This window comes from Gracilinanus agilis, chromosome 6, assembly GCF_016433145.1.
Source record: "Gracilinanus agilis isolate LMUSP501 chromosome 6, AgileGrace, whole genome shotgun sequence".
In the NCBI taxonomy this organism is placed as follows: Eukaryota; Metazoa; Chordata; class Mammalia; order Didelphimorphia; family Didelphidae; genus Gracilinanus; species Gracilinanus agilis.
In genome coordinates this window covers 80,315,235-80,338,430 of record NC_058135.1, presented here as the reverse complement: position 1 = coordinate 80,338,430, position 23,196 = coordinate 80,315,235, and the positions used below count along the sequence as shown (strand labels likewise).

Genomic DNA, 23,196 nt, shown 5'->3' with positions numbered 1-23,196 from the left:
GAATATGGGCAAATCATTGACCTTTCTTAATAGTAATTTCTCTTATCCAGAATAGGGAAACTAGTATTTGTGTTGTCTAGTTTTTAGGACTCTACGGAAAGTTTTTTGTAAAAGTTAAAAAATTAAGGTACGTAAGAGATGGATAGATAGAGAGCATTATTACTACTGAATTTTTCCCTGCCATCCTCTGTTGAAACATGATAAAGTAAGAAGGTGGGAGGGAGCAGATATTAATTAAGCACCTCAAATGTGCCAGGTTTTGTTCTAATAAGTACCTTACAAATATTATCTTATTTGATAATCATAAATGAGACAGGAATTACAAGTATTCCTACAAATGGAACCAATAACTTTACTAAACAACTGCTTTCAAGCATGAGATATTAAATAAGTTAGGAAATCAGAAATTCTCTGCTACCTGCTCCCACCACCTATTAAAAAACAGAGAAAATGTTAAACAACAAGGTATCAATGCCATAGTGTGCTCTTTCTGGCCTTCCAGTCACGGGTGATTTTCTTTTTAAGTTGAAAAATGTGTTCTGTGTTCTACTTTTATGCTCCTTAACAACAATTAGTCGCAGTTCTCCCCTTTTCCTAGCACAGGTAAGGTTTGGAACATAGAATACAGTATCAGATTTTTTTTCAGCATATTGGTTAGTTTGCTGAATTTTCTCTGTCTTTTTATATATATATTTTAAAAGGGATGGCTCTCTAAGAGAGAATATGCAGAAATACTCTGGGAAAATATAGGTGTTATGAAAACCAACAATATCCATGAAAGTTTATTCCCAAATAAAATTATATAGAAGAATAAACAAAAAAAATTTTAAGAAAAATGTAAAGGATGCAGCTAATTTCAACCTAACATTTTTGGTGGAGGAGGAGTAAAATGTAAATAGGAAAATTTTTTAAAGGTGAAACGAAATGGTTTAAAAACATTTCAAAACACTTTGAACTTGCTGGGGAACCTGGTTTTTCAACCAGATTTAACTAGTTTTAACCAGATTAGAGTGGATTAGATGAATTTGAATGGATCTAGACAGGCTTAAACTGGATTGAACTGGTTATAGCCAATTTGAATCAGAATAAAAAGGTTTAAATAATTTGCAACTGGTCCAAAGCAGATTAAACTGGTTTGAACTGGTCTGAACTAGTTTAAACCTGTCTAACTTGGTTTGGACTGGTTAAAATGGCTTTTTTAAAAAATGGTTTTCAGTGGATTAAACTATTTAAAACAGGGTTTGGGTAAATTTTAAAATGTTTTTGACCAGGTTAGACTGGGTTTTTGTTACTAGTTTAAACATAGTTTTAGTGCTTTAAATAGCTTTCAAATGCTTTGAACAGGTTTCAATGGGTTTCAGTTTGAATGGTTTAATCTGCTTGAAAAGGAAACAAAGTGGTTACATGAAATGTGAAAAAGAAACAGATCTAGAGGTTAGCCAAAGGGAGATCCTGCCATGAGAAATAATGATTTGGTTCAGGGAATATATACAAGAAATGACCATGAGAAAAGTATTAAGAAGGGAAAACCTCATTATGGCATGGTTGATTTTACTCATAAATTCATGGGGTCCTCAAATCCCCTCCCAGCGGTGTTCTATATTTCAACAGAGTGGCAATACCATTGGTAGTAGAGAAACAAAGTGTTATATGGCATTAACAATGTATTTAGATGAACAACTTCATTCCCCAAAAATCTAAGAACTGTATTCAGTGCACTAGAATAGGATTTTGTTGGTATTAGATCAAAATTACCCTAGCAAAAGAAGATAAGAGATGAGTTTAACTCATTTCACAGCAGTGGAAAAGTTTTAGATGAGTTGATTAGCAGCAGCAATTTGAATTAACAGATAACAAAGGAAATGGAAGATTAGTTGACATATCAAGATCTCCACAGTGTTCAAGCTTTCCATGAGTAGATTGATATTGCCATAAAGACTCACTCCAAATTAGAGTACCAACTCCTAAAGAAGAATGCCTAACAATACTTATGAGGAGCACAAAGGGTCCTTTTCATCTTTATTTGAGCAAAGTGGAATAAAGTAATATAAGGACCAAATCATTTGGAGAAATGAACACTGCTTTATCCAAAAGTAAGTCTTCACTTCATCCTCATCAAGAAGGGAATTTACAGCCAAGTTAATCAAGTGAAAAGTGCATCTGAATTGTCTTACACATTAAAACTCTGGGATGATTCCCATGGTTTTTGCCAAGTCAGCTAAATTTCCTCTGTGGTATGACTCCTTTGGACAAAATGAATTAATAAATAAAGGTCATAGTGCAAGAAGCTTGTGTCCTATAGATTAGACATGTTTTTCCTTTGTATTTTTGTTTTCTCTGACATCTGAAATGAAATGGGGTAGAAGTTTAAACCCTAAATAACAGAAATGTAGTAGTCTTGTTCAGCCTGAATTTCCTTAGGGGCATCCATCATGAATTCCTAGTTTGCTAGTATCTACACTTGCAGTATTGATGAAAGTTGTTGAGTTGGCTGCCAAGAACATATAGAAGTTGAGGGAGGCTAATCATGAGCAAATGGAAATTTCCTTAGAAATATGGATGAAGTCAGCAAGCATTTATTACATGCCTTTTAAGTACTAGACTGTGTGCTAAGTGCTGGGAATGCAAAAAAAATAAATAAATAAAAAGGAAGGAAAAAACCTAGTCTTCACCTTCAAAGGGCTAAAAATCTAACGGGAAAGGGGGCAGGTGGGTAGCTCAGTGGATTGAGAGCCAGGCCTAGAGACGGGAGGTCCTAGGTTCAAATCCGGCCTCAGACACTTCCCAGCTGTGTGACCCTGGGCAACTCACTTGACCCCCATTGCCCACTCTTACCACTCTTCCACTTATGAGCCAATACACAGAAGTTAAGGGTTAAAAAAAATCTAATGGAAAAGACCTTAAACAACTCTGTCCAAACAAGATATTTACAGGACAGATTATACATAATCTCAAGGGGAAGGCCCAAACATTAAGGAGGACCAGTAAAAGTTTCTTGTAATAGGTGGGATTTCATCTGAGTCTTCAAGTAAATCAGGAGGTAGGCATGAAGAAGGAGAGCATTCTAGGAATGGCAAGCAGCTATTGAAAATGAAAAGAGTATATTTAACCCCTCAGAGTAGTCTCCTCCTTATCTTGGTTGGCTAAGGATAGAGGTAACAACAATCTTAGACCTGTCTTAGGATCTATAGTAGCAAATTGTGGTGCTGGAGAAGAAGGCTTTTGAGAGCCCTTTGTGCAATAAGGAGATCAATTCATTTAATGCTTAAAGAAATTCAGACTATTCATGAGAAGGTCAAATTTAGAAGTTGAAATTTCAATAATTTGGCCCATAATGAGAAAACAGGACTCATTGGAAAAGATTTTGATTTGGGGAAAGATTGAAGGCAAAAGGAGAAGGGGACAGCAGAGGATAGGTGGATAGAAATTGTCATGGAAACAACAAATACGAACTGGGTAGATATAACAGAAGGTAGAAGAGTCTGGTGGGTTGTGGTCCATGGGGTCATGAGGAGTCAGACACTACTGAAAGACAACAAAACTGCTGTTAAAGCCTTTTAAGGTGAGAATCCCTCCATCCCAATAGTCTGTTCTTTCTCTAAATGTTACCACTGTGTAGAGTCCAGAACAATTTTGCCATTGATAAACCAGATGTTTACAAGATAATTCTGTGTTTTGTAACAGCCCTAAAAATACAGTATGGTTTTCCTGGATCTTAGATCAGTTTGGAATGAAAATAAAGAGAGCAACCAGAAAATGAACCTTTCATTGCAATGGGAATCCTTCCTCTCCCTCCAATCACTTTATACTATTCATTGAATCCCAAGTAGAAATTGAGTAATGTATCATTTTATCTTAGATCACAGTAATGTTTTTTAGAGTTACTATTAAACCGATTTTCTAAAAAAAACTCTTTATAACCAAATATAAATATTTTTAGACCTTGGACAAATATCTGGTATATTTGGAAGCTGTAATGGTGAATTGACAACAGTTATGGGAATGCTTTGCTTTCTGACGGTGACTTATAGGGCTCAGATCTGTTCCTCTTTAAATCCATTTGTGTGACTTCCTAGTTAATTCAGGTATTTGATGTTTTAGTATTTGAGGAGATACCTGTAACTAAGAAAGGGAACCTTCCCAAGGTCTCATTCTCTTTGATATTTCAAGAAAATATCAATCTAAATTATAGTTGTCTTTCATATTTGGAGAAAATTTGTCCTCCTTAGAATAATTTTAATAGAAGAAATGTTTGAATAAAATCCCTACACACACACACACACACACACACACACACACACACACACACACACACACAATTTTACAAAAGTAATGAAAGACAGAATGTTTTCCCAACTTTCTTTCTCTTTAAAATGGGCAGTGTTTGGGAAGTTATGAATGCATCTGAGGCTTTAACATCAACAAGAAATATTGTCAATGAGGCTGAATTTTGAAAATAATTGATGTGGAAAAATAACAGTTTTGTTTGAAAAAAAAAACAAAACTAAAGTCTGAGAAGAAATATCAGTTTCCTGGCTCTGCTTGGAAGAACCTTCAAGATTCCAAAATAATTAGCATTCTACCTTTGACCACTCTGGACATTATGACCCTTAATGTTTTCATGAGAGTCAATTTGCTCTGCTCATGCTCAGCTTTGAAAAAACAAGTTCTCATGTTTCAGAACTTGATGACACAGATCACTTATTTTGTTTCCACTGAGGACAGACAGTGCAGCATGATAGATAGAGTACTGGACTTGCTTAAGTTGGGAGGTCCTGGTTTAGCTTGTGCCTCAGATATTTATTAGCTGTGTGGTAAGGGAAGTCACTAAATTTCGCTAAACTTCAGTTTACTTATCTGTAAAGTGGAATAATAGCCTCTTTTTTTAAACACATCATTATTGTGAGGATCAAACGAATTAATATAGGATACTCTCATGTGTGCAACATATTTTTCAAACTTTAAGCTATACAAGTTAAAAGCTCTCTGAAAAAATAACTGTGATCCTTCAGGAAAATAACTTTTTTCCTAATGACAGAAAAATATATTAAAAATAATCTTACAAGCAATCTGACATAGTTATAGAAGTTTGGCCTTGGATTCAAGAATTCTTAGGTTCAAGTTCCCCTTTTGACACTTACTGACTAGATAAGGCTCTTAACCTCCCAGTGCCTCAGACAGTCCTCCAGGACAAGATGTTAAAATTATGTTTAAGGAGCTACATTGGTGGAAAGAGTTTCCACACCTGAATTTCTCACAAATTTCTCAGCAATGAAATCTCAGTCATAGGTTTTCATAGCCATTCACTTTCTTCTCCAAAACAGCAAGCATAGTTTGTTTGTTGCTCTTTGGTCTTGTTTGGACTTCCACAAAAGGCAATGAAGGCAATCATGCTTTTTCTATAGAGGGCTGTAATAAGTGGTTTTCTAAGTCAGTATGCACATGAGGGACTTTGGTGGCCCAATTTGTATTTGAGTTTGACATCCCTGGCCAGGATCAAAAGTAAGTGATTTACCCAAGGTCCCAGTGATTTACCCAAGGTACCCAAGGTGCAATCGACTAGTGGATAGGGTGTCTCATTTAGGAAGACTCATCTTTCTGAGTTCAAATCCAGCTTCAGACACTTAATAGCTATGTGACCCTGAGCAAATAATTTAACTCTATGCCTTAGTTTCTCTATCTGTCAAATGAGCTGGAGAAGGAAGTGAAAAATAACTCCATTATCTTTACCAAGAAAACCCCAAATGGGGTCACAGAGTCAGAGATGATTGAAATGACTGAACAACGGGATGCAGTCAGTATGTATCAAGTGAGAGACTTGAACCCATGTCTTCTTGACCCCAAATGTGGTTCTTAATGCAATATTACAGGCTGATTCTTGTAGATGGACAGATAGAGAGGTGGACATATGTTTGTAGAAATCTCTACATGTATGCATAGTGATGCCTTTAGTAAACATTGCATGTGCAGATATATTTCAGTGCTTTCAAGAGCTGAGATTTCTTCACTTTCATGGACCATAACCTTCTGTCTTCTTAACATATGATCTTTGAAGCTGATGCAGTCGAAAAAGTTACCACACCTGGCTAACTTCCTGGTGATGGGCTTCTCTGAGCTAGGCTGGTCCTTAGAGAGCAGACATATAACACAGTCCATTTCCCAGGACTGTGCCTCAGAGGCATCAAAGTATACTGGGTGTGGGGCACATGTACTCACATAAAAGTTTATGCATACACAGAGAGAGAGAGAGAGAGAGAGAAATTTAAACCATGTTACTAATACTTTCCTTTTTCTTTCTATCTCTTTTCTGACCCTGATGTCTTTTTTTCCTTAGGTTTTATCGCCTTTTAAACTACATATACTAGTTCTCCCACTTACCTCAGGAAATAATTATGGGTCATCCATTAGTACTGAACCCTGAACTAGGAAGGCAAAGACATGGGTTTTAGTCTTAACTTTCCTGTAAACTAAAGGTTTGATTTTTGGATAAATCAATTTCTCTCTAGCTTCACTTTTCTTATTTGTAAAATGAAAATAATAAAGATCCTGTCCAATTTATAAAGTTTGGGACAAAAATAAGATGATAGATGTAGAAGTAGTTTGTAAATTGTGGCATACTGTACAAGAGGCAGCTGTGGAATAATGTGAATAGAAAGCAGGTCTAGGAATCCACAATACTTGGTTCCATGCTGTCTCTGACACATAATGGCTGTGTGGTCCTAGGCAAGTCCCTTAACCTTTTGGTGTCATGATAACTCTAGAGAATTCTAAATTATAGAGGAAGTGTTGATTTGCTTGGGGGGAGGGGGAGTAGTGGAGTTTCCTCATAGGACTACATATTGAGTTTAATTTTTTTAAAAGGACCAAAAGATAAAATTGTGCATACCCTTTGATCCTGCAATACCACTCCTGGGGCTGTATCCCAAAGAGATCAAAAGAGGTGGAAAGAATATGTTTGTACAAAAATATCTATAGCTGCTCTTTTTGTGGTGGCAAAGAATTGTAAACTAAAGGGATGTCCATCAATTGAGGGATGGCTGAACAAATTGTAGTATATGATGATGATGTAGTATATGATAATGCAATACTATTGTGTTATAAGAAATGATGAACAAGATGATTTCAGAAAGAACTGAAAAGATATACATGAATTGATGAAAAGTGAAATAAGTAGAACCAAGAGAATACTGTACACAGTAAAAGCAATATTATGGAGTGATCAACTGTGAGAGTTAGATATTTTCAGCAGTACAATGATCCAAGACAATATTTTGTAATTTGAAAATTTTTAATTAATTAATTTAGAATATTTTTCCATGGTTACATGATTCATGTTCTTTCTCTTCCCTCCTCTCCCCTCCCCCCATAGCCAATGAGCAATTCCACTGGGTTTTACATGTGTCATTGATGAAGACCTATTTCCATATTATTGATATTTCCATTAGGGTGATCGCTTAGAGTCTACATCCTCAATCACATGCCCATAAACCCATGTGATCAAGCAGTTGTTTTTGTTTGGTTGTTTCAGCTCCCAGAGTTCTTTCTCATAAGTCACTCAGAATTGTCCTGGGTCATTGCATTGCTGCTAGTACAGAAGTCCATTACATTCTACTTTACCACAGTGTATTGGTCTCTGTGTACAATGTTCTTCTGGCTCTGCTCCTTTCACTCTGCATCAATTCCTGGAGGTCTTTCCAGTTCACATGTAATTCCTCCACTTTATTATTCCTTTGAGCACAATAGTATTCCATCATCAGCATATACCACAATTTGTTCAGCCATTCCCCAATTGAAGGGCATCCCCTCATTTTCCAAATCCAAGACAATTCTGAAGGACTTATAATAAAGAATTTTCTTCACATCCAGGGAAAGAACTGGTGGAGTCAAACTGCCCATCAAAACATATGATTTTTTCACTTTTGTTAATTTGTGTTTTTATTTTGGGGTTTTGGTTTTATATGAGTATTCTCTTAGAATACCAATATGATAGTATGTTTTTCATGATAATACATGTATCACCCAGATCAAATTGCTTATCATCTCTGGAAGGAGGGAGAAAAGGGACAGAGGGAGACAATTTGTATCTTACAATTATACAAAACATGTATTGAAATTGCTATTACTTGTAATTGGGAAAATAAAATATATTAAAAAGGATTATGCAACTATAACGTGTTGTAGGAATAACAGCAGCAACAGTTGTATTAGTAGTAATAGTAATAGTAGCAGTGTTGATGGTAGTAGTAGGAGTAATGACAGTTTATATATATATATATACATACATACATACACACATATATATTACTTTATGTATACCATGTACTATACTAAACACTATACCAATATTTTCTCATTTTATCCTCAGAACAACTTCTAGAAGAAGGTACTATTTAGATGCCCATTTTACAGATGAAGTAACTGAGGAAAACTAGTTAAATGACTTGCTTAGGTCACACACTGAGGAAACATATAGGACAGGATTTGAACAAAGGTCTTCCAGACTCCAGGGCCAGTACTCTTTCCACTGCATGGGCACTGCTGGAGAAGCAATAGCATTATTATTATACTCCCAATTAGTAACAGTTGTAAGAATCTGAATGTTCAAGGAGTCCTAGCCAAAAGTGAGAAGTTTTTGAGTTTTTATTTGTTGTGGTGTTGTGAAATTTTTAGTCCTTCTGGAATGAGATACCATTCCTCTTGGAACTAGAGGTAGCAGCATCACCCCTGATTAAAGATATTCCTTTAAAAACAACTTCTTTCTGTGGGTAAACTAACCAATTACTTCTCAATAGATAAAGAGATCTTCCTTCTATGTAGTTAAGTGACTCAGTGGCTAACCATAGGATTTGTAAGGTGCAGCTCAAATCCTCCCTGATATGCCCTAGGTATTTGAACCCAGACAAGTAACTATCTTGTCTCTGCCTTAATTTCCTCATCAGTAAAATGGGGACAATAATAGCACCTACCTCATAGGATTGTTGTGAAAACCCAAAGAGCTAATAAAGTGCTCTGTCCATCTTGAAGTACTATGTAAATACTAGTTATTTTAGTTATTATTACTAAGAAAATATTTTAAGTGCACAGTTATAAATATTTTGATTATAGTGATTTTAAATTTGTAAATTTGTAATTTATTATTTGTGACAAAAAATAGAAAAAATATTCCTAAAGAATGGGTATAACTAGACAACCATTTCATTTGAATATAATGGAACAGCTCTGTAAGAAATTACAAATAAAAAGACTTCAGAGAAAGAATGAAAGATTTTATACAATGATTCTTTAGAGAATTTTCAACACATAAGTATCTCATAGTAAAAAGTGAAATTTAAAATATTCTAAAATGTACATTTGTAAATATAGTCATTGAAAATAATAAAGATAAAGAGAAGGCAAACTACTACATCATACCAACATTTTTGTATACAGTAAAAAAAATACAATCACTTCTTTTTTTTAGATTTGTAAACAAGAACATTCTCATATTGCTAAGATAGAAATCTATGTTGTAGTCATATGGAATTCAAATCCTTTAAGGACAAAGACAGTTTCATTATGGTCTTTTATTCCTCACATTAGATCTGGCACATAATAATTAATACTTATTTATTTATTTATTTGAAAGTGATCATTCCTTTCAAATTATGATTTTTATTTTTAAGTACAAAGAATCTTATTTCAAACTCTTATTTGTATATCACCTTTAGTTACAAGGGCTTTTATTTATTTCGCTTCATTCTATCCAAAATATTTTGCTCTTTGAACCATCATCTTGTGAATAATATTATGCATTCCAAGAAAAACTAGGGTAGTATATCCCCATATTCTCAAAGCTATCTATGAAATTCTAAACATCATTTCAGAAACTTAAGAGCATTGGCCTTATATAAAAATAATGTTAATAAGATCTTTGATTAAGTCATTCATGTGTTTGCCTTCAGGATTTTTATGCTAGCCTACCTTTGAATTAAAGACATTTTATTCTCATTTTCAATCTGTGTGGAGGTAGATATATATATATATATATGTATATATGTATGTATATATATTTTAAAAAGGCTGATAACTTTAGTAATGGTGAAAAGAGAAATTTCTGAAAGCCAGAGTTGTAGGATTTAAATTTTGAAAGCTAAGATATAGATTAGGTTTGGTGTGTTGTTACTGTGAATGAGAAGACAACTTCAGAAGAAATACAACCTCTGGTCTTTCCATTGAGGTCCTACTGGTGTTATGAATTAATGCATAGGGAGGCCAGAGTTCTTATTTTCCCATTCCTCCCTCACCTCTGTTGAAAGAAAGAAACAAAGCTGACATACGTTAGCATATTTTCTGAATTAGTTATTCGTTTTCTGAAATCTTGTCCTTCTCCAGCATATTTTTATAAAGAGGAGGAAAAACCTGAAACATGAATCAGTTTCACTGTGCTAATTACTTTAATTCCAAACTTTATTACTTTTAAATATTAGCTGCTCAAAGTGATTCATCGAGAGATCAAAATGATTAATCCTTCTCAGTCACTATAAATGTCAGCCACAGGATTAAAGGATTTAGATGGTCATGTTTTCTCAACCTTAAATTTTTCTACTTAAAGACATAAGTTAAATAGCTCTGGTTTATCATTGTTTCATGTTCATGGTTTTTTTTTACCCCCTCAGGCCCCCTCTCTTTGCTCCCCTACCCACCTCAATGATTATTAACTCTCTAGGCAAGTGGTTCTTTCTGGATTGAAAACCAACCTGATTTGTAGATTACCTCTACCAGAAGGTAGGAATAGATAGATGTAGCTTAGGGCCCTCCTCCTGACCCAGTGGGAATAATCCTCTCTCTCCCTCTCCCTCAGCCTTGATGGGTCTAATGTTCTGAGCCCTCACACACTTCTAAATTCGAATCATGGGGCCATGCTGCCATATCTATCTGGGATCCATAGAGGGAATCACTGGGGTTCAGCTTCCCACATGATTATTAAATACCTGCTGTTCCATGTCAACTCATAAAACATTTACACCAATACCTACTGTCCTTTGACTATCAGGTGCTAACAGATGGGCCAAATTGTTATCGCTACTGTGCTTTGGATTGTTCCAAGGGATAATTACTGAAGAAAAAAATAAGAGGAAAATTAGTTTTCAGAAAGCTTTTTATAAAAATCAATCATTTTAAGTAATTTTAGTAGATGCAAACTGTTGCCATCAGCACTGTGCTTCCTGCCAATCAACTGCCCATGGCCTCCATCTTAAGAGATGCTGGAGAATAACCTCCTTGTCCAAGTCAAGAGACATACATCTTAATATTTCTATTTCCTTCCCCCCAGTCTTCCATTCAATATCTCTGTGTCCTCTCTACCTGAAACTCCACAAAATCTTATCTTAAACATTATGCAGGCTCTCCAAAGCCATTCATCCCACTCTTACTTTCTTTACTTGTAAATAAACAAAGCAATTTGCTTTCACTCTCACCACATTGACTAAAATACTCCTATTTCCAATGCCTATTGCCTACCAACTGAGGTACTATATATAGATCACAGAATAAAGGTCCAGAAGATAACTTGCAATGGTAGAGTGAAATACTTCTCACAAGAAGAATGTTTGTAAAAAAGAATCTAGGTTAGAAGTGTGGGAGGGAAAATGGCAGGCTGCCTGAAGAAGGTTTTGGCTTAACACTCCAGGAGCTTAAGGCAAACATCATTTCCTTGGGTTGGGATATTAAGAATATACCAGTAGCTGAACAAATACTAAACATATAGGCACATAAGAAATGAACCTGTGATTTTACTTGATGGGAGAAATTCCCAGGGATATGCTGGAATGAGCTAAAACTAAACCCAAGAGCCAGTTTGCTGAATTTCCAGTATGAGCAAATGCAAACATACAAATCCAAGTTCTCTTATTTTATTTTGCTTTATTCACTGTCTGTTCTTTAAAAAGTAAAGGAGAAAATGGTAATAATTCTGATTGAGCCTAAAAATGGATGTACAGGTTATTGTTTCAAAGAGATGGTAGTTAAAACATTTATTAGCACATTCCTACTATCGCCTCCCCATCCTGTATATACAAAGCTATTTGAATATTTCCCCCATTTGAATGTGAGCTCCTTCAGGCAAACAAAGGCTATTTTTGCCTTCCTTTGAATCCTCAATATTTAGCTCCAGACTTAGCATACAGAACGCACTGAATGAAGACTTATTGAATTGAATCTAGAGCCAAGCCAGTGACCAATTTGTAATTTAGAGAGAGCAATGAGAGATTTAGTGACTTCTTTAGGATCACAGAGTCAGGAGGAATTAAATGCAAATAGATAAAATGATGCAAAGATCTATGCAAATAAATATTTACCACGTGCCAAGAGTACTAATAACTCTACTTATTACAATGGTAATAAGAGAATCTGGTCGGAGAACTGTCAGAAAAGATAATAAAACAAAAGTCAACTTGATTAGAAAACAAGTTTTGGACTGGAAGAGATAGAGTATATGAGAAGCCCGAGTAAAAAGTTTCATGAACATTTAAAATGAGGCAATTGCCTAGACCCAATACAAATATGGCAGAAAAAAGAAACTACAAAATGATAGAAGAATCATTTGATAAAGGACAAATAAATAAATGGAACCTACATATAGGAGAAATCACTTTGGGGGAGAGGATGGATATATGCGTGTGTGGATATGCATACACACCCCTATACTCCTGTGTGTGTGTGTGTGTGTGTGTGTGTGTGTGTGTGTGTGTGTGTGTGTGTGAACATGCAGGTGTTGGTCTGAGAATAGCATCTGAAGAAAAACTACGTACTTCATTTTCAGTTTTCCTCCTACATAACAAATTGATGCTGATTTTCTGATTAATTTCTTAACCTGTGATTTCTTCTGGTTTGGAGATTATTACAGCTCAAAGAGAGAGAAAGGTATAAAGTAACCAATGAAGGAGAGAGTGATGGAAATAAAAGAAGCAAAAAAGATTAGAGGGAAAGGTATAATTCTGCTCTCTGTAATCTAGAACCTGTAGCAGAACTGCAGTCCTTTAAAAAAAGAAGCTGTCTAGAGATCTTAGGGTACAGTATATTCAAGGGAGAAGAAAAAAAGAGAAATGGTTGTTCACTAGAAAGAAAACACTAAAAGAAAATGGAAAGACGTCGAGGCAAATTGTGTTCTTTATCTCACTTAGGAAGAGAGTTTTATATAGATAAAAGAAAAATGTTAAAATAAAGAGTTATAGGAAATGGTACATAGACATATCAGAAATAGAGAATTCAACACAGAACAATTTTTTTCATTAAGAATCTCATTTATTTTGAAGAAGGTGTTTCAAATGCCTCTCACAGTGCCCTCTCCTCAACCCTCGTCCTCCCATTGCAAAACCCTTGGTTTTCCTGCCAGGAAGTAGTAGGGCAGAGTGCAAATGGAAAAGCCAGACCTCTGAAAGGAAGGTCAGACGCTAAGAGCTCAGTGTGTTCTCCAGCTTCCCTATGTAAACACAAGAGTATCTCCCTTACATGCCTTTTTCTTTTCAGTCCTCAACAAGAGGCAGCAAGATTCCTTGCCCATTGGCAAGCATCACTCTGCATGAGCCTCTTTGAAAAAGCTCACCCTGCAGTGACTGTGTTGTACACACTGCAGGACAAAATGGCCAAGTTGCAAACTCCGTGTTCTCTCTTCCTTCATTTTATTGCCTCTGATTAAAAGGGTAGTTGTCTCCTGTGCCACCTGGAACGAAGCATTTATTCTGATGCCACCCTAGAATTTTAAAAATTTACCCTGGGCCTTACTTTCTTAAGTTGAAGGGGGGCGGAGAGAAGGAGAGACAGACAGACAGACAGACAGACAGACAGAAAGACAAAGAGAGACAGACAGAGACAGACAGAGAGAGAGTGGGGGGAAGAGTTGGAGAGAGTGAGAGGGAGTGAGGACAAGGAACAAGGACAGGGAGAGAGAGAAAAAGAGGGAGAGGGGGAGNAATGAAGCTTGTAGATTATATATGTGTGTGTAAATATATATATGTATATATATATATAAATATATACACATACATATATATTAGGTGAGATATCTATCTATATCTATAGATACTAAGAGACAGACAGACAGAGAAAAGAGATTATCAGAGAGAAGTATGGAGACAGAAAGAACATAGAGAGTGAGAAAAAACATACACAGAGGGAGAGACAGGTAAACAGACAAAACAGAAATAGTCATAGGGAGAAGGATGGAGAGAAATAAGAGAGAAGGGAGAGAGAGAAAGAAGGGGGAGAGAGAGAGAGAGAGAGAGAGAGAGAGAGAGAGAGAGAGAGAGAGAGAGAAGGAGGGGGAAAGGGAGGGAGGGAAGGAGGGAGACAGAGAGAGAGCCAGCCTGTCTTCTTTGTAATTTATTCCTGATTTTTTTATTCATAGAATTTCAAATTTATGGCAGCAGTAAAAACAGAACTTGCCTGGTCTAAATGAGGCTGACTGTTATTACTAATAACATTGAATCCCGTGTTTGATATTTTTTCTTACTATAATTGATTATATATATTTTAAAATAGCAATCATGAATACTATATAATCATTACCCATTCTATAGAAATATAATACAAATATATATATATATATACACACATACATACACACACACACATACATATGGGTGGGGGGAGTCTGTGTCCTTTAGACTTGACCAACCTTTTGAGAATCTGCCCTTTCAAGTAAGTTAGTTGATGTTAGTAACCCATGAGCTTTCCTTATAATCACACAGACTAAAGAATCTTGGGCAAAAATATCAGTGTATAGCTATATTGTGTTAGATATTTAGCTATAGATTTAAATGTATTCAGATACCTGGATAACAAATAACAGAGTAGAGTTTACTACTGCTTGTTTTCTTTCATATCATAGATTTTACATCAAGATGGCAATGCTGTGAGAAAGTGAATAACGTGGAAAATGTTTCAAGCGCATTTCAGGAATTGGAGAGGGCATTATTTTCCATCCATTTTTATGTTTATCATAGGGAATGGGCAGAAAGAAAGAGAGAAAGACCCTGTCATTGATTTTTGCTTTTATTTTCTATTTATGTAATCAACTAATCATTTTTAAAAAGGAAACAAAATTAGCATTCATGATGGGAAGTTTTGGCTTCTTCCAAAAACGATTTCTTAAAATTCCTGGTGCTTATTCTATTTTAAATTCTGCATGGAAATAATAATAAAGTTGTCCTTCCCACAGCTACCACATAAACTTTTTCCCATGATGTTAACCTTGCTTGGCTTCATTGTTATAAATATTATACCTGTTAATCTATTTAAGAAATAAAATACAGACTAACCACTCTCTGTCCACTTCATCCAAACTCTCTTACTTTCAGCACTTGATCCTTTCCTCCCCATTTGTTTCTCAGTTCTTTCTTAAAATTTACCATACTTTCTTAGTACAACTAGGTATTGAAAACATTTCCTTGACAAGCACCATTTGATTTGTAGCTAATAGTAGTAACTGATTTTCCATTATTTATGAGTGTCTTTGTCAAAATCCATTTGGAATTCTGAGATCAAGTTTATTCCAGTTGCTGTTACCACAACAGTAATACAATTAATGTCTCTATAATAATAATTTTTTAAAAGCCAAGAGGCTTCTAACATCTTTTGTAAGTAACCTGATATTTGGTCTTTTATTTATATTTGTATACATTGGATTTATTACCGGCACAAAATCTGTACTCATTTTTTTCAATACATACATTTGTAATTACAGTTGCTTTCTTCTTAATTTTGCATTTACAAAGTAGATGTGTGAACTTTCAAATGCTAGCTAATTAAGGATTTGGGGATTTCTATCTGTATCTGTTGAAAAATAGGAGAAAGATTAGTGTTCTTAAATGGTCTGATGATTACTTTGAGTATTTGAGTCATACCTGATATTTGAGTCAGTGCAAATATAAAATGTTAGAATGCAAATATTTATTTCTATGGTTAGAACAATGATAATTATTATGGTTAACAATTACTGGATGGTTCTCAAATTTCAAACTCTTCCATTCCTTCTATAATCCAAAAAGCAAAACAAACGAAACAAAAAAAAGGGGACATTGCATTGGCACAGCCACACAAAAACACCGTCTCCTCTCTTATTTCCCAAATAGATCCATAAAATATATGAGAAATTATCTGCAATGAACAGAGGATGGAGAAAGTCATTAATATCAGTAGTAATATCTAAGTGTCACATAATTTTAAACAATTTGGCTCAAAGTTACTGCATGGCATGAGTTTTATTGAACTCAATTTATTAGTCAGGGCCTGCAGGGTTCACTGGCATTTATTTTTCAGGAAACGCAATTGTGACATGAGGTTTTAAGCACATAATATACTTTGTTTTTAGCTGGTACTTCATTTCCAAAAATTGCTTCGCATTTATCAATGCAAATGTTCATAGGCATTTATTAAAGGAAACAAGAGGGACTTCACAATATATTTGGACAGACTATAATTTCAAGATTTGCTACTCTGAAATGTAAAATATTGACTTACTTTTGAGGAGGGGGGGCTTTAGGGGTTCCAAATTAAGTCAGGAAGATTTAATAAAGGCTGACTGAAGTCCTGTTTCCTTTGATTCTTGAGGGAAACCTTTTCCCTTGCCAGACAAGTCATGTCTGGATTGGGGGGTGGGGGGCATGCTCTGGGTCAGAACCTTCGCCAGACTGGAGATAATCCCAATGACTACTTGCTAGGGTTTTCCTATTTTAGTTGAGCAAAGGTCCATCCCTGATATGAAGTTCTTTTTGTGGGTTAAATGAGCTCTCCCTGGTTCTATAGGCTTGACCACATTTCTTAGCCTCCTGAAGGAGGGCACTGATAGGCTTTAGCAGCTGGCATCAGCCCTCTAAAATGCAGAGTTAGACAGAGTAGCCCAAAAGCTAACACTTCAAACTGAAGTCAGCCTTTAGGGACACCCAGTGAAAGGACTAGTGGAACACCACTGATAAGGGGACCATGTGCAAAGCTTCAATAAGTATCTTGTGCTGGTATGATAGCTGGGAAATCAGAATGCTTGAGAGTGTTTATTTTTAGGAAGGCTTCCTTTAAAAAAAAATCTCACCTCTTGTTATCTTTTTTTCCCCCTAATTAGGACAGAATTTTACCCTAAGGCAGTTAGGAGTTTGTGAACCAGCAACTCGAAGAGGACTGGCATTTTGTGCGGAAATGGGGCTCCCCCACAGAGGTTACTCTATCAGTGCAGGGTCAGATGCCGATACAGAAAACGAAGGAGTGATGTCCCCAGAGCATGCCATGAGACTTTGGGGCAGGGGGGTCAAATCAGGCCGAAGTTCCTGCCTGTCAAGTCGGTCCAACTCAGCCCTCACCCTGACTGATACAGAGCATGAAAACAAGTCGGACAGTGAGAATGGTAAGTTTAGATTTTTGTCCTTTTTTTGGTTTTATTCTTAAGATGGCATTCACTGGTCCTTTGATGTGGTCCAGACGAGATTGGAAAAAAAAACAACAATCAAATTAGGAAAATGACCTCAAATAGATAGATAGATAGATAGATAGATAGATAGATAGATAGATAGATANATGACCTCAGATAGATAGATAGATAGATAGATAGATAGATAGATAGATAGATAGATAGATAGGAGCAGAAAATGAATATTCATTTTCACTTGCAAGCCTGATGTTTGAGCTATATTTTGGAAGAATAGTTTAAGCCCACTAAAAAAAGGAAGGAAGAAAGAAAAAGATTAGCTTTGACTTCTCTAAGACCATGTCACCTGTTATCCTGGGTGGAGTAGGGAAGCTATCCTCCAGGCCAGCTTGCAATCAAAGATGTCTTTGTAAATTCCTCTTGAAGACATCTCAAAGAAGTTGCAGAATCTTAGAATGGATGAGTGAGCACATAGAATAGTTTATTAACAGGGCTCTGGTGATTGAAGAACAAATCTGATCGGGCTTTAAACTTACTAGTTGATGAGAGCAATTGAAATCATGGTAAAGAGGGGAGTGTGGTCTTTGATGTGTTTCAGGGACTGGATTACTATGCAATTAAAATCTCCTCCTCCCCCCCCCAAAAAAATAGGCTTTCTGAAATCGAAATAGCAGCTCTGGACATTGTAAAGACAAACGGGTTTTCGAATACCATTAGGACTTTATTCTCTTGCCGGTAGGAAAAGAGGTAACAAAAATCAGAATTATTTTAATACGATGTTTTTAAACGCCCTTGATTTCGAACAATCGTCTCTTCATTTATGTATCTGGGAAGAATGTGAAGCATTGAGCTCTAAATTACTGCCTGACAGAAGACACATTTCTCTTAAGTATTTAATATAAACCATGAACTTGATGGCCCAATGGAATTATTAATGTTGTGTATATACGATGCATTAAAACCCAAAGAGAAGGGAGAATAAAGAGAAGAGTGTATGAATTGCAAACAGGAAAGAGGGTTCTTTTACTTCTGGCTTTTACTTCTGATTATTTGGTAACCCTGTTGGCTGGGCTCTGCAATAGAAAGACTTAATAACTATTGTTAGCTTTCACAATCTGCAGTTTTAACCAGTGCTGTTTCCTTTATCTTTTTAAAGACAAATTTGACCCTTTTCTTGCCTTTTTATATGGGCAAAGTGGCTTAAATCAAAATCTTTTTCATCACCATTGTGACATTTTCTTAAACTATTTCCATCTAAAGGTGTCTGGCACTGGGCCAGAGTGAAAAATTATTAGTATGAGAAAATAAAATAAAGCAGAATTCTTTTGATAAAAGTAATTTGAAAGATAAAAATGGGCTACCCAGTTTTTTTCCCCTAAAAGGAAAAGCTTCAGAGGCATTCGGTAGTAAAGTGGGTAGAGAACTGGGACTGGAATCAGGAAGACATGAGTTCAAAGTTGGTCTCAGATAATTCCTAGATATGTGTTCCAGGGCAAGTCACTTAACCTGAGTTTGCTTCAATTTTTTCATTGATATTACAAATTGTGTAGCTTTTACTTAACCTTAAATGGTGTTTTTATTTGCTTATTTATTTTTTTAGGGATAATACTACCACTTACCTCCCAAAGCATCTGTGAAGATTACATGAAATAATATTTCTAAAAGTGTTTACACAGTACCTGGCATTCAGTAGGCACCATTTAAAAGCTTCCCTTATGCTTTCCCTACCTACTCTCCAATTAATCCTGGGGAGTATTATAATATATTCAGATGGGTTTTCATGGTGAAATCCAAAGACCCTAATTCTAACTAGAAAAGATAAAATAAATGTTCTCCCCACCATCCTCTCTTGGGAGTCATACACACATTCAAAAAGGTCCTTTGGTTGCATTCAAATCACATCCTCCTAAATTATATGACCACAGTTAAGCATTAAGAATGCCCTGATAACATTAACTCTGGATTATATTTTCTTGTATTATCCCTAGCAAATTTTTTATACTAGTCTGCCTTTCCTATCCTAGCCCATTCTATGTCTATGTTTAGAGAGTATGAATTAATACTGTTCTTACCCTTAAGAGTTAAAGAAATGGAGGGTTGTTATGTTGGCCACAACTGTCAAATACTTTGCTAGATGAAATGGAATTAATTTCATCATTAATAAAACTTAAATTTTACAAATTTGTAGATTTTAATTAACCTAAAATGGCATGTTCTTTTGGTTTTTTTACTCCTTATTACATTAAATTATCCACACCTGATTTGTAGCACAAGTTTAAGAATACCCTTTTTTAGAGTTCTTATTAACTTCTTAGGTATTTTGTTTTATTCTAGTTTTGATTTTAAATTTCATTTTTTGTGCAGTTAATAAGCATTTATTTTCAGTTTTCTTCTGCATTTAGTATCCATAGGAAAGAAAAAGAAAACCCTTTCAACAAATATTTATAATGAAGCCAAGCAAATTCCCTTTTGGTCTATGTCCAGAGATGTGTCTCACATTCTGCAATCTGAGTCCATCACCTTTCTTTCAGTAGATGGGCAGCATTTTTCTTTCATCATTGGTCTTGTAGAATCATGGTTGGTCATTCACTCTGTTCATCGGTGTTTTGGCTTTGAGTCAAATTAAATTAGGGAAATTTGGTAGTTTGAACATGAATGAAATGAAACCAGTTAGCCATTAGAGACCATTAAGCAAAAAACAAAGATATAAGGATATAGATGACATTTTGGTTTACTTTTTCCCCACTACCACTTTTTTCTTTATTAAATCACTTCTATTGCTCCTAGAGCTGAAGTTTTAAGTTTAATAGACCCTTTGGAAAGGGTTATTCTTATTGTGCAGTAGTTTTCAGTCATATCCAACTCTTTGTAACCCTATTTAAGGTTTTCTTAGCAGAGATACTAGAATAATTTTCCATTTCCTTCTCCATCTTATTTTACAAATGAGGAAACTGAGACAAATAGGATTAAATGATTTCCCCAAAGTCAGATAGCCAATAAACGTCAGAAGCCAGATTTTTACTCAGGAAGTTGTCTTCCTGACTCCAGGTCCAGTACTCTCTCCACTGTACCATACATCATCTAATCTAGCCCTCTCATTTTTCAGGTGAAGAAACTGAGACTGAATGAAGGTTTGCATTCCAAGCTAGGACCTCTAACTTATGATCTAGACAATGTTCTTTTTATGCCAGACCACCCCAGATAAAAATAAACCAATGCATCAGGGGGTTGAAAGTTAGAAAGAATGTTAGCAAGCACCTATTCAAACCTCTGTTTTTTGCTTGAGGAAATCAAAGATCAGTTAATTGTCCTTAACAAAAACCATACTGGTAACCAAGAGAGCAGAGCAAGGTTTGAAACCCAGACCAAATAACTCCCAGCATTGCTTTTCATTACATCATGACAATTATCTATTTCATACACTTTCTTAGGGGTGTAGGTGATTCTACTTCATACTAGTACCTGCCTCACAGTGTTGTCATTTTGAGAATCCGATGAGAAAATAACATCTGTAAAACACCTAGTGCAGTGACTGACACAGTACATACTTCCCATATTCCTTTCTCACTTCAGACAGATTGTGGGGAGCCTAAAATTTTAATGATAAATAGAAAGGAGTAATTTTTTCTTTGAAGTCATAGGATGCATAAATATAGAAGAAAGTTTGAATTTCTCCTGGGAGCATTTACGTGAGGTTATGGTTTTGACATTAAGTCATTGAACAACAGTGAAGCCACTTTTTTTAAAAAAAAAAGAATGTATTCATCTTACATAGATTTCCCAGTTTTCTCAGTATTAATATGCTTCTAATAGAAAATTTCAGTATTTGGAGAATTATTTTTCAAAAATATTTCCCATTTTATTAGCATTTATTTCTTTCTTTAATTACTGTCCTCATATTGATTCAAATGATTCCTGGCATAAAATTGGATCGGCTGCATATTCACTATGACTGCTAACGTTCTGTGAACTCCCCTAAGCCCCTTTTTTTGCTTTCTTTTTCTGAAGTCATTTATTTCTTCAGCTGGATCTTCCTTTCTCCACCACTTCGTCCATATTCTGATTTATGTTCACTCTTACATCCATCTAGGAAGTCTCCTTGGAAGGGTGTGTGTGTGTGTGTTTGTGTGTGAGTGTGTGTGTGACATACTAGAAGAAAATGGGTCAAAGGACTCCCCATAATGATACAGCAGTAAGAATTTGACTCCAAGGCAGTTTCATCTATGTATTTAAACATTGGATTTATTTTTTTAGCATGTGGAATAACTATGAATATAGATTTTATTCCACCATTAGTAAAATTATGCAAGTAGACTGTCTGATGTTCTAGTTACAGCTTCAAAGAAGAGTTTAGTCACTAAAAAAGGATTAGATTTCATTTATTTATTGATAGGGAGGCCAACAGTCCAAGTGCAGAAGGCGCTAGAACTGCTGTGAGGCTAATGAAATTTTGATGGCCTCTATATCCCACGAGAGTAAAAAAAAATATTTCGACCATGTCACAAGTCTCCATATCAGTGGAGATGCAAAACAAGTGATAACATTTATTCTCTCTTGCCCTATTCAATTTCTAGCAGTCTTGGAAGATGGGAAGCAAAAATCATTTTGAACAAAATAGTTGATAGAGTACGTAATATGAGTTTTGTGTAGAATTTAAAATGTAAATCCTACTCTAAATTAAGGGTGCTGGAGTAATTCCTTCTTTGACATGTATTGATTTTTTTGTTCCAAGTCAAGTACCTTGTAACCAGTGAAAGTACTGGTGATGCAATGATTTATGTCCTCCAATTAATAGGGATTCTAGTAAGCTGTTGAAATGTGACAAAATAAATGTGATGAGGCTCCCAAATCAAAGGGAATATGTAGGCCAGCATGCCCTACATATTTCAGACCTCTTCCCTGTCCCCAAAGTGTGGTTCCCCAGTTCCCCTTTGGAGTCTGATGGCCCTGTTTTGCAAGTAATCTGACCCTCAACCCAAATGCACAACTCTAATCTGGACCAAAACAAAGACCTTTTCTGTTAAGAAAAAACAAGCCAACAGCAAACTGTCCCCAAAAACTGATTTGAAGGAGGATCTTAAAAATATTTGCATGTGCATATGAGACCCAGAGCATATGATTTCCTTTCTTTATTTCCTTAATTTTTAATTTTTTCCTTTATTTTCTTAATTAAGTCAATTTACAAGAAGAAAACACCCTTTATTTCAATAAAGAGACCTGAAAATATGGCTTGAGATCTTTGCTGCCTTTGCATTTACTTTCCATTTTCACTCCTCTACTCCTAACCACACCTTCTTTTAATTTACTGCAATTAGGCAGAAGCCTATAGAGAGGTGTTGATAATTAGCCCTATGGCGGGAGACTTCAAAGATTTGAGTCTTCTCCTGGCCCCACTGGCCAAAGGAAAATTCCAAAGTAGCTTTCACCATTGATAGCCTCTTACTTAGGCAGTCAATTAAATGGCCATTTAATTGATGTTGATCAGTTTACAAGGTGGAATAAATCATTCCTGAAGTCTTTATTTCTTACCTGGGGGTCTTAGTAATATACCTGTTTCTGAGAACTCACTAAGGCTGCACTAATTGGTGCCGACTGAGGTCTTACATAGGAAACAAACAATGATGGTGGAAGATTGCAGGCGGGTCGTTAAGGGTACTTTTGCATATTGGAAACACTTGTCCAGTAAACAACTACATCTGCCCTTAAAACAGTCTAGGGGAAATTTACTTCATGGCAGGAGACAGTTAAGGTCTAACAAATTGAAGTAACGTAATTATTGAACTTTGAAAGAGGAAAGGTCT

General features: G+C 35.6%; 1 protein-coding gene across 1 annotated transcript in view; it reads left to right on the top strand.

Moving 5' to 3' along the window:
• Positions 1-23,196, top strand: part of TENM3 (teneurin transmembrane protein 3) — a 598,624-nt gene that overhangs the window by 6,733 nt on the left and 568,695 nt on the right. Inside the window, exon 2 of the mRNA XM_044682283.1 lies at positions 17,096-17,374. Coding sequence (XP_044538218.1) covers positions 17,096-17,374 — 279 coding nt within the window. The remainder of the gene's footprint in view (positions 1-17,095; positions 17,375-23,196) is intronic.